This window comes from Ceratotherium simum, chromosome X (genome assembly GCF_057802395.1).
Source record: "Ceratotherium simum simum isolate JZ-2026a chromosome X, ASM5780239v1, whole genome shotgun sequence".
NCBI lineage: Eukaryota > Metazoa > Chordata > Mammalia > Perissodactyla > Rhinocerotidae > Ceratotherium > Ceratotherium simum.
Window position 1 is genome coordinate 27,088,634 of NC_141940.1, and position 12,266 is coordinate 27,100,899.

General features: G+C 44.9%; 1 protein-coding gene across 1 annotated transcript in view; it reads right to left on the reverse strand.

Annotated features, from left to right (window-relative positions):
* Positions 1–8,792, reverse strand: part of GRIA3 (glutamate ionotropic receptor AMPA type subunit 3) — a 271,774-nt gene extending 262,982 nt beyond the window's left edge. Inside the window, exons 1-2 of the mRNA XM_004437326.3 lie at positions 8,566–8,792; positions 7,246–7,404 (exon numbers count right to left, since the gene is read on the reverse strand). Of these exons, the coding sequence (XP_004437383.1) occupies positions 7,246–7,404; positions 8,566–8,674 (268 nt within the window). The 5' untranslated portion in view covers positions 8,675–8,792. The remainder of the gene's footprint in view (positions 1–7,245; positions 7,405–8,565) is intronic.
* Between the last annotated feature and the right edge of the window lie 3,474 nt (positions 8,793–12,266).

A 12,266-nucleotide genomic window follows, 5' to 3' on the forward strand; every position in this document is an offset into this window, starting at 1 on the left:
CCTATTGAATCAGAATCTTCATTTTTCACAAGATCCTCAGGTGACTGGTGTGCACATGAAAGGTTGAGAAGTGCTGTTCTAGACTGAATTGTGCCCCGTAGGGTTAAGAGGTCATTACCAGCTGTGTTTTCTCTCTTCATCCTTATCCTTGTTCCCATGCCCCCTCCAAATGAGGACAAATGATGGTTGTGTTGAGGACAATTGCTAAAGAAGTCAGTGGCAGTTAGGAACTGAGGAGAAGGGAGGTCCAGGCCGAGGGATATAAAACTCCTCTGACCAATGCTCAAATGAAAATCCAGAAGAAAGTATTCTGGTTATTTCCATTGGGAGGGAAGCCAGAGTGCACACTTGACACAAGGCAAGGGAGGGATGGAGGGTGTGGGGTGGAGACACTGCTCAGCTATGCTTCCAAGTCCTTCCAGAGCTACTGTTGAGCACTGTGAGGTGGATGCTGCCTCATAACCATTGCATTTCACATGCCATCCCTGGAAAGGAAACTTTCAGTCTGAGACCCAGATTTCTCACCACCTTTCACCCCTCCTATGGCCTCCTTTCCATGCCAGTGCATCTCCTGCCAATGCCCACAGAGGCACCTTCAGACTCTACAACAGGCTCTTTTTTTGTTTTGGTAGTACATATAAAAAGTACACTTTTTTAAAAATGACATTATTGAGGTATGATTGACATACAAAAAGCTGTACATATTTACCAGCTTAATAAAATGAACTTTTATGAAATTTGGCTGCTTCCCAAATTATCACAAAGGCTTTTAAGTTCAACATAGTGAAGCTGCACCCGTCCTATGCCTTGGGTGTTCTTACAGTGAACCTACCATGTGCAGGTAGCTTTTTACTTTGGCCTGTAGAGGTCTTCCATGCCCAGAGCCAGCGGTCTTTAATTTGGGTAGAGTGAACAGCCACTCTGTGCATCATGTCCAGAAACATCCCCATTTGAATATCTTTCCTTGAAATTGAGGCATTATGGTTCCCACAGTCCCTGGTTTTAAAGCAAATATCCCCCCATTAGGTGTATTAACCCCTTATCAGCTACTTTCAGCTAGATTCCTGTATTAGATAAAATGCCATAACCCCCAAAGTAGAGTGCAGGCCCTCAGGAGGATGGGCCAAGAAGAAAGATATTCTGATGGAGAAGGAGCATTAGGTCTGGAAAAGTCCAGGGCAGAGCACAGTCCCTGGGTAAGTTTATCGTGGATAGGATACCAGAATCAGCGGCCAGTAAGTTAGAGACCAGCCAAAGGGCATGAGCTGGGCAGACAGAGCAGGAGGGAAAAATAATGGCAAAAGAAGAGGAGGTAGAAGTGTGAGGAAGACAAATTCTGTTCACGTTAACATTTTGCCAAGTAGGTTGACCCCTTTCGGGGGCGGGGGCTGCTGCTCTAGCTCAAGGCTCATCCCACACACAGGCAAGGCTATTTGTATCTCTTTGTCTGGAGCCCAGACATTTCCTAAGGAGGGAGGGAGTTCCTTTTGTGTCTGCACAACTCCCACATTCCTGTTGAAGAATACCCATTGCGCCCACCTAGGGTTTTAATTGCACCCTCCTATGGACATTTTATATAATTAGACCCAAGGTATCAAAGCCAAAGGATTAAAGTCAAAACTTGATTTTTTTATTGGACCAAGTAAAGTATGCAGATAATTTTCCTGACCTTCAGAAAAGATAGAAAGTTTTATGAATGGTCCTTCTAATATATTTGCAGTCTCAATCTAAGAAGTTCAGAGTTCAATCATCTGAATAAGCATGTTTATTCCCTTCCCACAAAATTACGAATTCTATCTTCTAAAATCCCAGCCCTCTCTTAAAATCCATGCTGTCTTTTAATCCTTTAACCAATTGTATAGAAATGACAAATCTCTTAGCCACAAAGGAATACCAATAACGATGTCTCGGCAGCTTCACTTATTTTTCAATCTGTTAAAATGAAACCAGACAATCACCTTTGACTACCCAAAATAATGGAATTTAAAAATATATCAGGAGCCAAAAACATATAAAAATCTCAACCAGCCCCTACTATTCTCATCCAGTCTTGGGAGTAGGGAGGGAAATGCAGAATTAAGGAAACAACCTCAGATGGAGGCAGAGGTGGGGGATGTGGAAAACTAGTTTCATTTTAAGGAGAAAAGTTAAAATTGCTGAAAGGAAAAAAAACCGTGGCTCATTTGGCAGTAAGCATAGATAGAGAACAAAATAGTTTTCTTTGTTCCTTCCCCTCAAACCCTTCCTGTCTCCCCCGCCCTCCACTTAGTAGATCAACAGGAAGCTGCCTTCTAGGGGAGGTAATGCACTTTGCTGGAGGCTCACCTTTACAGCCTGCTGATTGCCATCTATTTTTATGGCCCAGATGAACAGCATCACCTTCCTCCCTCCTCTCCACATAAAGAATAGATTAAAAAAAAAACCATAATAAACCGTGTGAGAAGGTGACTTAAATCTCTGACTGGCACCATTGAGGCGACCTCTTCCTGCTTCAGTGGGCTAAGCCAGCTGGCCAGAAGGGCTGAGAAGTGAGCTAAGCCAGTGAACTTATTGAAGACTGGCCAGCAGACAGAGGCGAGAAGGAGAGCAGCAAAGGTGCATAGATGGGGGAGTGGGGGTGGGAAGTGGAGCTGGAGCAGTCAGCGTTGGTTAGTATGGGAAGATCTGTTCGAGGGCAGGAGCTGAGATATTGTGGGTCTTCGCTCTGGTTGCAAAGATTACATGAAAAGGGCAAACACAAAAACAAAAGAAAAACCCACCAAAAAGCAGAGAATAGGATCAGGGAGACATTTCCTTCCCAAATGGACTTAAACAGTTAAATGGATCTTGGCAATTAGAATAATTAGATAATTAGATTGTGACTCTGTGGGCAAGAGACGGAAACCTGTCTCAGCTAAGTACACTTGGTAGCGAAACGCAGTCAGTTATAAAAGGAGTGTGCTCTCAGTTAGCAGGTATATTTCAAATAGCTTGAAAAAAAAAAGAATGGAAGAAAAATTTGCAGCTAATGAGTTAGATTTAGCCAGCAAAAGGGATTTTGCCTGGGGCTCCATTACAGCTTGCACTCCTAAGTCCCACTCTCAGTCCAACCCTCACTAGTGCGCCTCCATCAACAGATTTTTATTTAAGCCAATGCGTTTACAGCACAATTCCGTGGTGAATAACCTTTAAGGTTACATTTGCCTTTTCCTTGCTTCTTGCAAACAGTGCGTAATCCACGAGCACATTTGTTGGCTGTAAAGGTGTACAACAGCAATTTTTGCAATGACAGTGCGGAGAGGGAATATGAGATCTGTGTGCTAATGAGCTGACACTGCAGAGGCTGGGGCGATGTAGTGTGGAGTGCACTACAAGTGCACAGCAGCAAGACACAAGAGGGGACTTCAAGGGAATTGGAGGCATTTCCTGAGGAACCAGGGCAGCAAAGCCACGCCATTGGGACCCAGCAGTCCCTTGGTGTTTCTACAGCCCCCAAAGCCCCAGGACAATCAAATCCGTTTTTTTTTTTTTTTGTCTTTTGTTTTTTTATTTGGTTTGTTATGATTTTTACCATACAAGAGTTTTTAATTCAATACTTTAATTGTTTATTTAAATTAACTTGCTTATTCCTTTAATTAAATTAATTTAACGTAGTCAAGTATACACATCTTTTCTGTTTTGATTTCTGGGTTTCCTGCCTTGCTTAGGAAGACCTCTTTTATCCTAAAGTTATGTAACTATTCTCCTAATTTTTCTTCTAATGCTTTTGTATTACCTTTCTTTAACCCATGTGGATTGTTTTACATGGTGTAATACAGGCTCAATTTTATTTTCTTCCAAATGGATAGCCAATAATGCCAGCACCATTTATTAAGTAAATCATACTTTCCCACTGAATAGAAAAAAATAGTTGGCTATTTCTGAACTATTGTGATCCAATCATCTATCAAATCTGTTTTTTAAAGAACAGAAATGTAACTTAAAACATGTGTGTACATCTCTTTTCATATATACTGATTATGCGTGTATGGCTGCCTGTGTGTGTATGAATGCATGTATCATGAAATCATAATATTCACACCATCCTTCTTTCTGGGGTTATCTAGCCAAATTGATAAGTAAGGCAGAAAACTCAATTAATCCTTATGAAATGGGAACATGTGCTCCAAATCAGATGTCTCTTTGATAAACTTCAATTCACCTCTGAGCTGAGATCCTAAATGAACCACCTTTCAAAGCCAGAGAAGCTTTTATTGGCCTCTTAAGACATGGAATGAAGTTGGAGTCTGTCTTAAGCAAATCTCTTGGGGCCTATGCAAAAAAAAAAAAAAAATTGGTTGCTGGTGAAGAAGAGTCTTTAAATAACTGATGCCTGGGGTTCACTGCAAGGAAACTCTCTGAATACTTTGGGAGGGGATGCAGAGAGACAGCAGAGAGCAGGGACACATACAGAAGGCATCACTCTTTGTTTATTCTTTGGGTATTTGTCTACCTGCATACCTATGCCCCCAAAAGTGTGTGCCTGACTCAGGATTGACGGTGCAGGAAAGATCATGGGAAGAACTCAATTCTAGCACTAGGGGAAGCTGAAACTAGGAATTCTGAATGGGAAAAAGGGAAATTTTCTTTAATTTTTACCATTCTATTGTATACTGAACCAGATAGGTGAGGTGGGCGACCAGCTTTGGAGTCATCTGGGGTTTTCTCAAATTCTCTCTAGGTCTCCAGAGAGGGGAAGGCCAGAGGATCCAGGTTTTTTTTCTCTGCACTATAGTGCAATTGGCAGAATGGAACCTGGGTCACCTGCCAGGCTCGGGTACTGAACTAGTATTGTATGCTGATATCTGAGATATGTGATCTTCACTTCCATGAGAAAAAGAACAATCAAGGCTAGGTGGAGAAATGAGCTACACCTCCAGGATTTCCCTGGCCCCATGAAATGATAGTTGTCTGCATTCAGAGACTATTAGACTGTGGTTGAACTAGCCATCTTTCTCCTACTAAGCTTCTAGGCAGCCGCTGCCGAGAGACAGCTTTAAGACCTGGCCCCCATTCAACGACTGTGACATTCAGAGAGGACTGTTTTGGGGACGAGAGAAGATGACAGCTTTCCTCTGTCTTCTGAGCTGTAAAGTCTAAGAGTGCAACAGGCAGCCGGGTACACATCACTGGTTTCTGGATATTTCTCCTGTCGATGTGTGCATATGTGTGTATTTGGCACAATTAAGGGCAAGGTCACCTTTTTGTTTTGTTTTTCGTGTTCCCAGTGAACCACATCCCTTATCCCACACTTTCAAGCCTCCAGCCCAAACCCAGACTTGTAAGCTTATAAGCAGAAGTGCTGTGGGTTTAGGGTGGGGGGATTTCATCAATATCTTTTTCTTCCATGGTTGTTCCTTTATTGCCTGAGAGTTAAGGCATTAAGGCAACTCAACACCAATATGGATGACTTATTGCCTGTTCTCAAACCTGAGCTTTTCACATGGCAAGGATCATTTCCTGATTGTTCTTTGAGTAGGGTTCCAATGGCCCTGGGCTGGCAGGTGTCAATCTGATTTGACCATAAAAAACAAGACCAAAAACCTTGGAAATCAATCATTCCAGAGAATTCAATTGGCATTCTTATCCTAGTCATCAGTGGAAAGACACAAAAGTTAATTGAAATAAATATAATTTGTTATTAATAATAATAAATTCTGGTAGTTTCATGCATTTGGTTTTAAATTTGTTCTAATTGATACTTAAGAAGCTTCATTTGAGATTCAGCCACTTGACAAGATCACAGTGCTGCAGGATTACGAGTCAGATGTGTGTTGTAAGTGCTGTAGAGACAGGCTGGGATTACCGAAATAAGATGCAAAGTATAGACAGACATTTTGTAACTTTCACACTTAGCTGGAATTAATAAGTTCCTATTTTTGTCAATGTCGGAAAGCCAAAGAATGTCAAATACAGAGTATTTCAAACATGTTCATATAAGGACTGTACCTTCAGCTAAAATTTTCTTAAAGCTGATAACTGTCACATTTTTGCAAAGTACTTCACCCCCATCCCCTTGACTTAAGTCTCTAAATCCAAGGAACCTGTGCCTTTGGAGACCCTTTCAACAGTTTTTGGAAATCACATATCCTTTGAGGCAGAAGAATTTGAAGAAAGTCATATACAAAGTTTCACCCAACCAAACATAAATATCACTTCTCCCTTGAAAGAAAATCAAAAAACAAAAATCACCACTACATCAGCCATAAAAGCAAAACATATTTATGCCATCATCAGCCTCATTTTTATGAAAACTTATAGTGAAATAAGCTTAGATGAAGAATTCTTAGTCTTTCTCATAAAACATTCCATTCAAGAAAACCTGTGTCCAGCAGCTATTAGTCATTTGGGTTCCCATGGTTTTCCTTCTCAAAATGTCCCCTTTCCAGAGGAACAATAACAATCACAGGGCACAACTAGGCATTTCAGAAATGGCTTTGGGGCTGATGAAATTCCTCCCTTTTGATATTCGAGTTTTCCTGCTGCAAGTCTCCCCCTCCATCTTTTGCTCTAAGTTTGTCCTTAACAATGAGGGGGGTGAACAACACTAGGGGAGACAGAACAGAAATAGCTTTCCAAATAGTCACCTGAGCCCTGTCTTCTCTCTTCCTCTCAGTTTGCCAGGCATTCATCACTTGTAATCAGTTTGCAGTCTTATCAGTTCCTATCAGTGATCTCTCGGTAAGAAAGGTAACATTTTAGGACAGAAACAGGCCAGGTAACCCAGCATGATCTGTCCCTCAAGGTCACCTGTTTGCAGAACTTCTCATATTTGGCTCTATAATATTAGGCAATTGTCAAATTCAGCTCATTTCTACAGTCAGGCGCTAGCTTTAACAGTCAAGTAATGCACATCCCGAATTGACTCAATCAAGAGGCTTCTTTTTTTAATCCCATCTGAAGAAATTTCCCTGAACAACCATGCTATTTTTTCCAGCCAAAAAAAAAGGGTGTGGGGGAAGGAACGCCAATTTAGTAGGGAGGAAAATAAAACTTTTGCATCAAACGTTATTCACCACAGAGTTTTGTGCACTGCCTTAAGTCCCTCCCCCAGCTGGATCCTCCAGAGTTGATTTATGCTGCATGAAACCTGGATTGACTAGAGCCCCTAAAATGTCTACTGAGGCAATCACCCACCCCTGGCACATATGCAGACCCCAAGTCCCACAAGCAAAATGCAAATGAGGTCCTCAAGGTCCCAAAGGGAGGAAAAGCAGATCTACTTACAAGCGTTAGTCACAGAAAAACTATTGGAGGAATCCAAGTGATCTACGTGGTAATTCAAATGGAAGGGCTTCTCGGTGGTGTTCTGGTTGGTGTTGTATAACTGCACGGCAAAGCGGAAAGCGCTGTGCTCCTGCACCGTGTTTCTCATGAAAAGTCCACCTATAAGCAAAGGGAACCGAGATTTGGCTTGTGTCTCCCCAGCACAGGTTAGAAATTGGGGAGATACCTTTCAGTTGTACTGGGATGCGTCATGATAATTGATTTTCAACCTGTGTGTCTTTGAACACTCTTGTGAAGTCAAATTTTGGACAAGAGAAACCGGGTTTTCCTCTAGACTGAAGAGGAGGAGAGGCTGGAGAGAAGGGGGAAAGGGGAAGGAAGGAAGAGGGGGCTGCTTTGGGGTGGGGCAATGGAACCCAGAATGGGACTTCGTTCTTTCTCAGGCAGTAGCTTCCTCTCCTGTCTCCCCCACACCCCACTCGGACTTCCATCTCCACAAGCTGGTTCATCTTTTCCTGGCGCAAAGGGAAAGGTTGGGAAGAAAAACAATTTCATTCCCCCTACTGCCCCATCCTGTTCCCCATAGCCACCCCCCCACTCCATGACAATACAGGGGTTTGGTTTAGTAATGGCCACAATTCTAACTTCTCGACTTGTAAATACAGACAGAGGTTGAGAGAACTCCCTCCCAGCGCCCGGGAGCCGGGCTCCAGATAGACACAGCGGCAATTCATGAATTCGTCGTCTGCGTGACTTCACCGCTCAGTGGCTCAGCTCCTTGTCTCACTCCCGCCTCCTACCCCATCCGCCACCGACCCCGGTTGCTGCCTGGGTCTGGGGCATCCAGAGTGGGCTTCTGCCTCCCCCCAGCACTAGCCTGTCTCCGGGGAGCCGGAGACGTGGGACGGGGCACCCTGGGCCGGGTTACACGCCCTGGCGCGGCCAGACAGGCGGCATCACCCTGGGACAACTTCCAGCGGCGGCACGCAAGCCATGACCAAGTCCAGAGCAGCAAGCCGAAAAGCCGCGACTCTTCGCCCCTTTGCAGCCTCTCAGCTTCCTACATGCCTCCCCTGCTCCGCTCAGCTCCGAAAACCTGGCAGTCCACTACCCCCAGCCCCAGGAGACCCCTCTCTGGTCCCCGATGCTCCCCAGACCAACCAGCTCTCTGGGGCTCAGATCTCTGCGATTCCTGCCTGGTCCCCGTCCCCAGACCCCTCCCCAGGCCATGCAGGACAGGGACCCACGGCCGCAGTAGCCACGCCAGTGGTCTCGGGTGGAAGAGCGCCCGGCTCGACAGGCTGGCTCACTCGTGCTTACCTATGCTGATGGTGTTGGGGAATCCTCCGTGAGAATGACCCAAAAGCCCCAGGACTAAAAAGAAGACCGCTCGGAGCACGCTTTGCCCCATTTTCTTCTGCCTGGCCATGCTACGCCTAAAACGAAGCTGACAAGAGCATAGGCGCAACTCGGGAGTCGTCAAAATAATAACAGAAAAAGAAAAAGAATTCGCCGGCTCTTACACCCCCTCCCCTCAACTTGCTCTCACTCACTCTTCCTTTCCACCCCACACTAGTCCTCCTCCTCCACCGCCTCCTCTCTCTCTCTCTCTCTCTCTCTCTCTCGCTCGCTCCCTCTCGATCTCAGGCTCTCTCACACCCCCTCCCCGCCCCCCACCTCACTTCTGTCTTCACACCAATCTGGAAGGCGGGTTCACTGGCTGCAATCTCGGTTCGCCAAAGCGATCTCTCTCCCTACCACTACGAGAGAGAGAGGGAGAGAGAGAGAGAGAGAGAGAGAATAAAAACCTAAAACACAAAACAAAACAAAAAGGACAAAGCATCAAAAAACATAAAAACAAAGAAACAAAAGAGAGAGAGAAAGAAATAAATTATAAAGAAAATCCTAGACTTTTCTCCCCCAGAAGATGGTGGGTCTAAAGAGGGGCAAAAAGAAGCAAAGAGCGAAAAGGCTCAGCGGCGGTGAATTGGGCTCTTCCAATTGGGCCGGTAGGGGGATATTGATCAAAGTTGATCTGACGTGGAATTAAAGCCGCACACCGCTTAGCTCCACTGCAAACTGCAGCCCCGGACTGCAAAGCCTCGGCGCTGGCGTTTGTCAACACGAGAGATGGGATCAATAGAAATACACTAGCCCTCACGTGAACTGGCATTTCAAGTTGCAACCGGCCCTTTAAAAAAAGAAAAAGAAAAAAGCTGCATTGCCCCTGCGTTTGTGTGTCTTAAAGAAGGGGGGTCTTGCGGGGGCGGTTAGTGGTTACTCCGGAGTCTTTGTAGAGACTCGGAGAAGCAGCTCCCATCACAATGCGCCCGAAGATGCTGCGCATGCCCAGTCTGGTCGTGCCGCTCAGTTTTTACAGCAGAGATCCCAGGGCCAGTGAACAACCCCCAAGCCCCACGGCTCTGGGAAGCGAGTACCTGCCCTTACCCAAGTGCTGCGCTGGGCTTGCCAAGAGGAGGGGGCAGTGGTGGGCCGTGTGCGGCTGATTGCTTTAGAAGATGTGGAAAAGTATGTGCTTGAAAGTAGTAACTAAAAGGTTAATGAAAAGGACGCTCAGTCCCACCGACTAAAGAGCAGAGAGGTGTGCAAATGAACTGGGATAAGGGTGAGAAATGAAAATTAAGGTTTGAGGAAACTGTCTCTAGCTGCCTTGCTCCCTTGGTGTTGCCGCCTCACATAGCAGCCTAGGCCCCAGAATGATGACACCAGAGGCTATCAATTCTTCCCCACTCTTCTTTCACTCTCTGCCCTAAGGGAAGGAAAGAACCTTCCAGTCAGGCAGTGCAGCCTGGATCTCAGTTGGGGGGTGGTCCCCTCCACAACATCTTGTAGATGAAACTCTTGGGTTGTAGACTTCTCTCCCTAACCTCTTCCTCCAGTGGTGAGAAAAAATAAGCCTCTTTATCTCCCAAGTCTTTCACTCCTACTCCAGCTACTCTGAAAGAGACAGGTTTTATCCTTCCCCACACCAGCTATCCTCCTTTTCCTGTCATCTCCTCCTGGTCTACCTGGGAAATGAAACTTCCTGCTGGTGTACAGCAAACTGGTACACATGGGGCAGGGGATATAGGGCAGGTGCCCAGGGGACCAACTGGTACACTGATTACTTCAGAACTTTGGATTTGGCGTGACATAGGTTGGAGCCTGGAACAGAAAGCTTCCAAACCCTTGAGCAACCAGAAAAATGGTTCTAGAATCTTCCCAAATTTCTATCCATTCTGATGAGGCAAAATCTCTTCCTACCCCACCACCCATGGAAATCTTTTGTCTCCATTTGGATAGTCTATGGCTAGGAGTCAGGAAGAAATCCGGGAGTCACAGGAGACTGAAATTGCAAGTGGTTGGAGCATTAGAGAAAATGGGGTAGCCAGAGACTAGTCTGGCCGCCTCTTGACAAATGAGGGGAGTGAGATAGCATGGTTCAGGAACACAGGCTTAGGAGACAGGTCCAGGCTCAAGTCTATATTCCATCACATATAGGCAGTGTGTGACGTTGAGTGACTTTCTTAATCTGAACCCAAGTTTTCTCATCTACAAAATGGGAATATTAATATTTCTCTCCCTACAAAGTGATTGTGGATTGAACAAGGATTAAATAAGAGAGTGAATGTGAAAGCATCTAATTCAGTGACTGACTCACAAAAGAATCAATGTGTTCATTTCCAAACTTCCTTTCCTCTTTGTCATCTTTTAAAAATGTCATTTTCTCCCCAAAAGCTCCTCATGCTGTCAGCTCCCCTTTCTCCACCATCCCTCAACCCTCAGACTCTGTTACCAAGTCTTTACTAGTGTTCCACTTCAAAATCTTCCCACCGTAGCTCCTCAAGAGCCCTAGGAGACAGGAGAGAATCTAGTAGATGAATCTTTACTAAGGTTCTAATGTCAGGCAGTGACAATTTAATATTAAAAATGACACATTTAGAGAACCTCTACTCTGTGCCAGGCACTATATGTTCCTCCTTTTAGATAACATAGTTGCATTTTAATAGGACTCTTCAATGCTTTGACCCAAAGGAATAACTCTAATGAGGAGTTTCAGTTTTGATTTCAGGTAGGTGGACAATATATTTTGGATGGAAGTGGGTGGCTTTCAGCACACTTCACTTCACTCCTGAAGGCAGTCATGTCCCCATCCATGCTTGGCCAGCCATAAGAAGAGGTAGACAAAGAGATCTGTGGCCATCTTCACTGTCATTTGAAGCTTGAAGAATAATGGTGTGGGTCAGTAGCAAAAGACGAGAGGAAGAAAGGCATTTCAGTGCCTCTGCACTTGAAAATCCTCCATTGAATTCATTACTGTAAATGGCACTCATCCCTTCTGTTTTCAGTCTCCCCTGCCCACTGTCTTTTTTCCTCCCTTTCATCTGCTGCCACTCCTTCAACTTTTAGCTGTCAGTGGCAGCTGTTGGCAGAATTGGACTAGTCCCATCTGAGCCGGCAGGGACAGAGTGGTGGACTAGACATATTGCTGTTGGTTGAAAAGCCTGTATAATACATGCAAATTCTTTTCCAATTGCTCCCTCACCCCAGAAAGCAGTGAGACACTTTTTGAAGTTCATGTTTAATTTTCCAATGAGGAACTAGAGATTGTACCGGCAGCATCATAGCCACCAGAAGTTGCCAACAAAGCCCCAAATCTAGCTCTCCCTCTGTGGTTAAGAGGTTTCCTTGCTGGATTCAGGATTACCTGCTAGTCTTAAGACCCATGGTTTGCACTTTCAAACGAGTTTTATGATACCGTTTAAACAGCAGGAAAATAATTCGTTGCAGTTCTTATTGAGAAGTTGTTTTGTATTCTTTCATGAGATAGTTAGTCAGGCCATAGGAGAGGGCAGGAAAACAAAGTTTATTATTTTCACAGATCCTAGAGAAACAGAGTCATCATATGCCACAAAGGGGGGCCACACCGTGGAGAGCCCCAAGGGAGGGGGGTCAACCAAGCAGGTGGGGAGTTGAGAGAGAGAGAGAGAGAGAGAAAGAGAAAGAGAGAGAGAGACCCT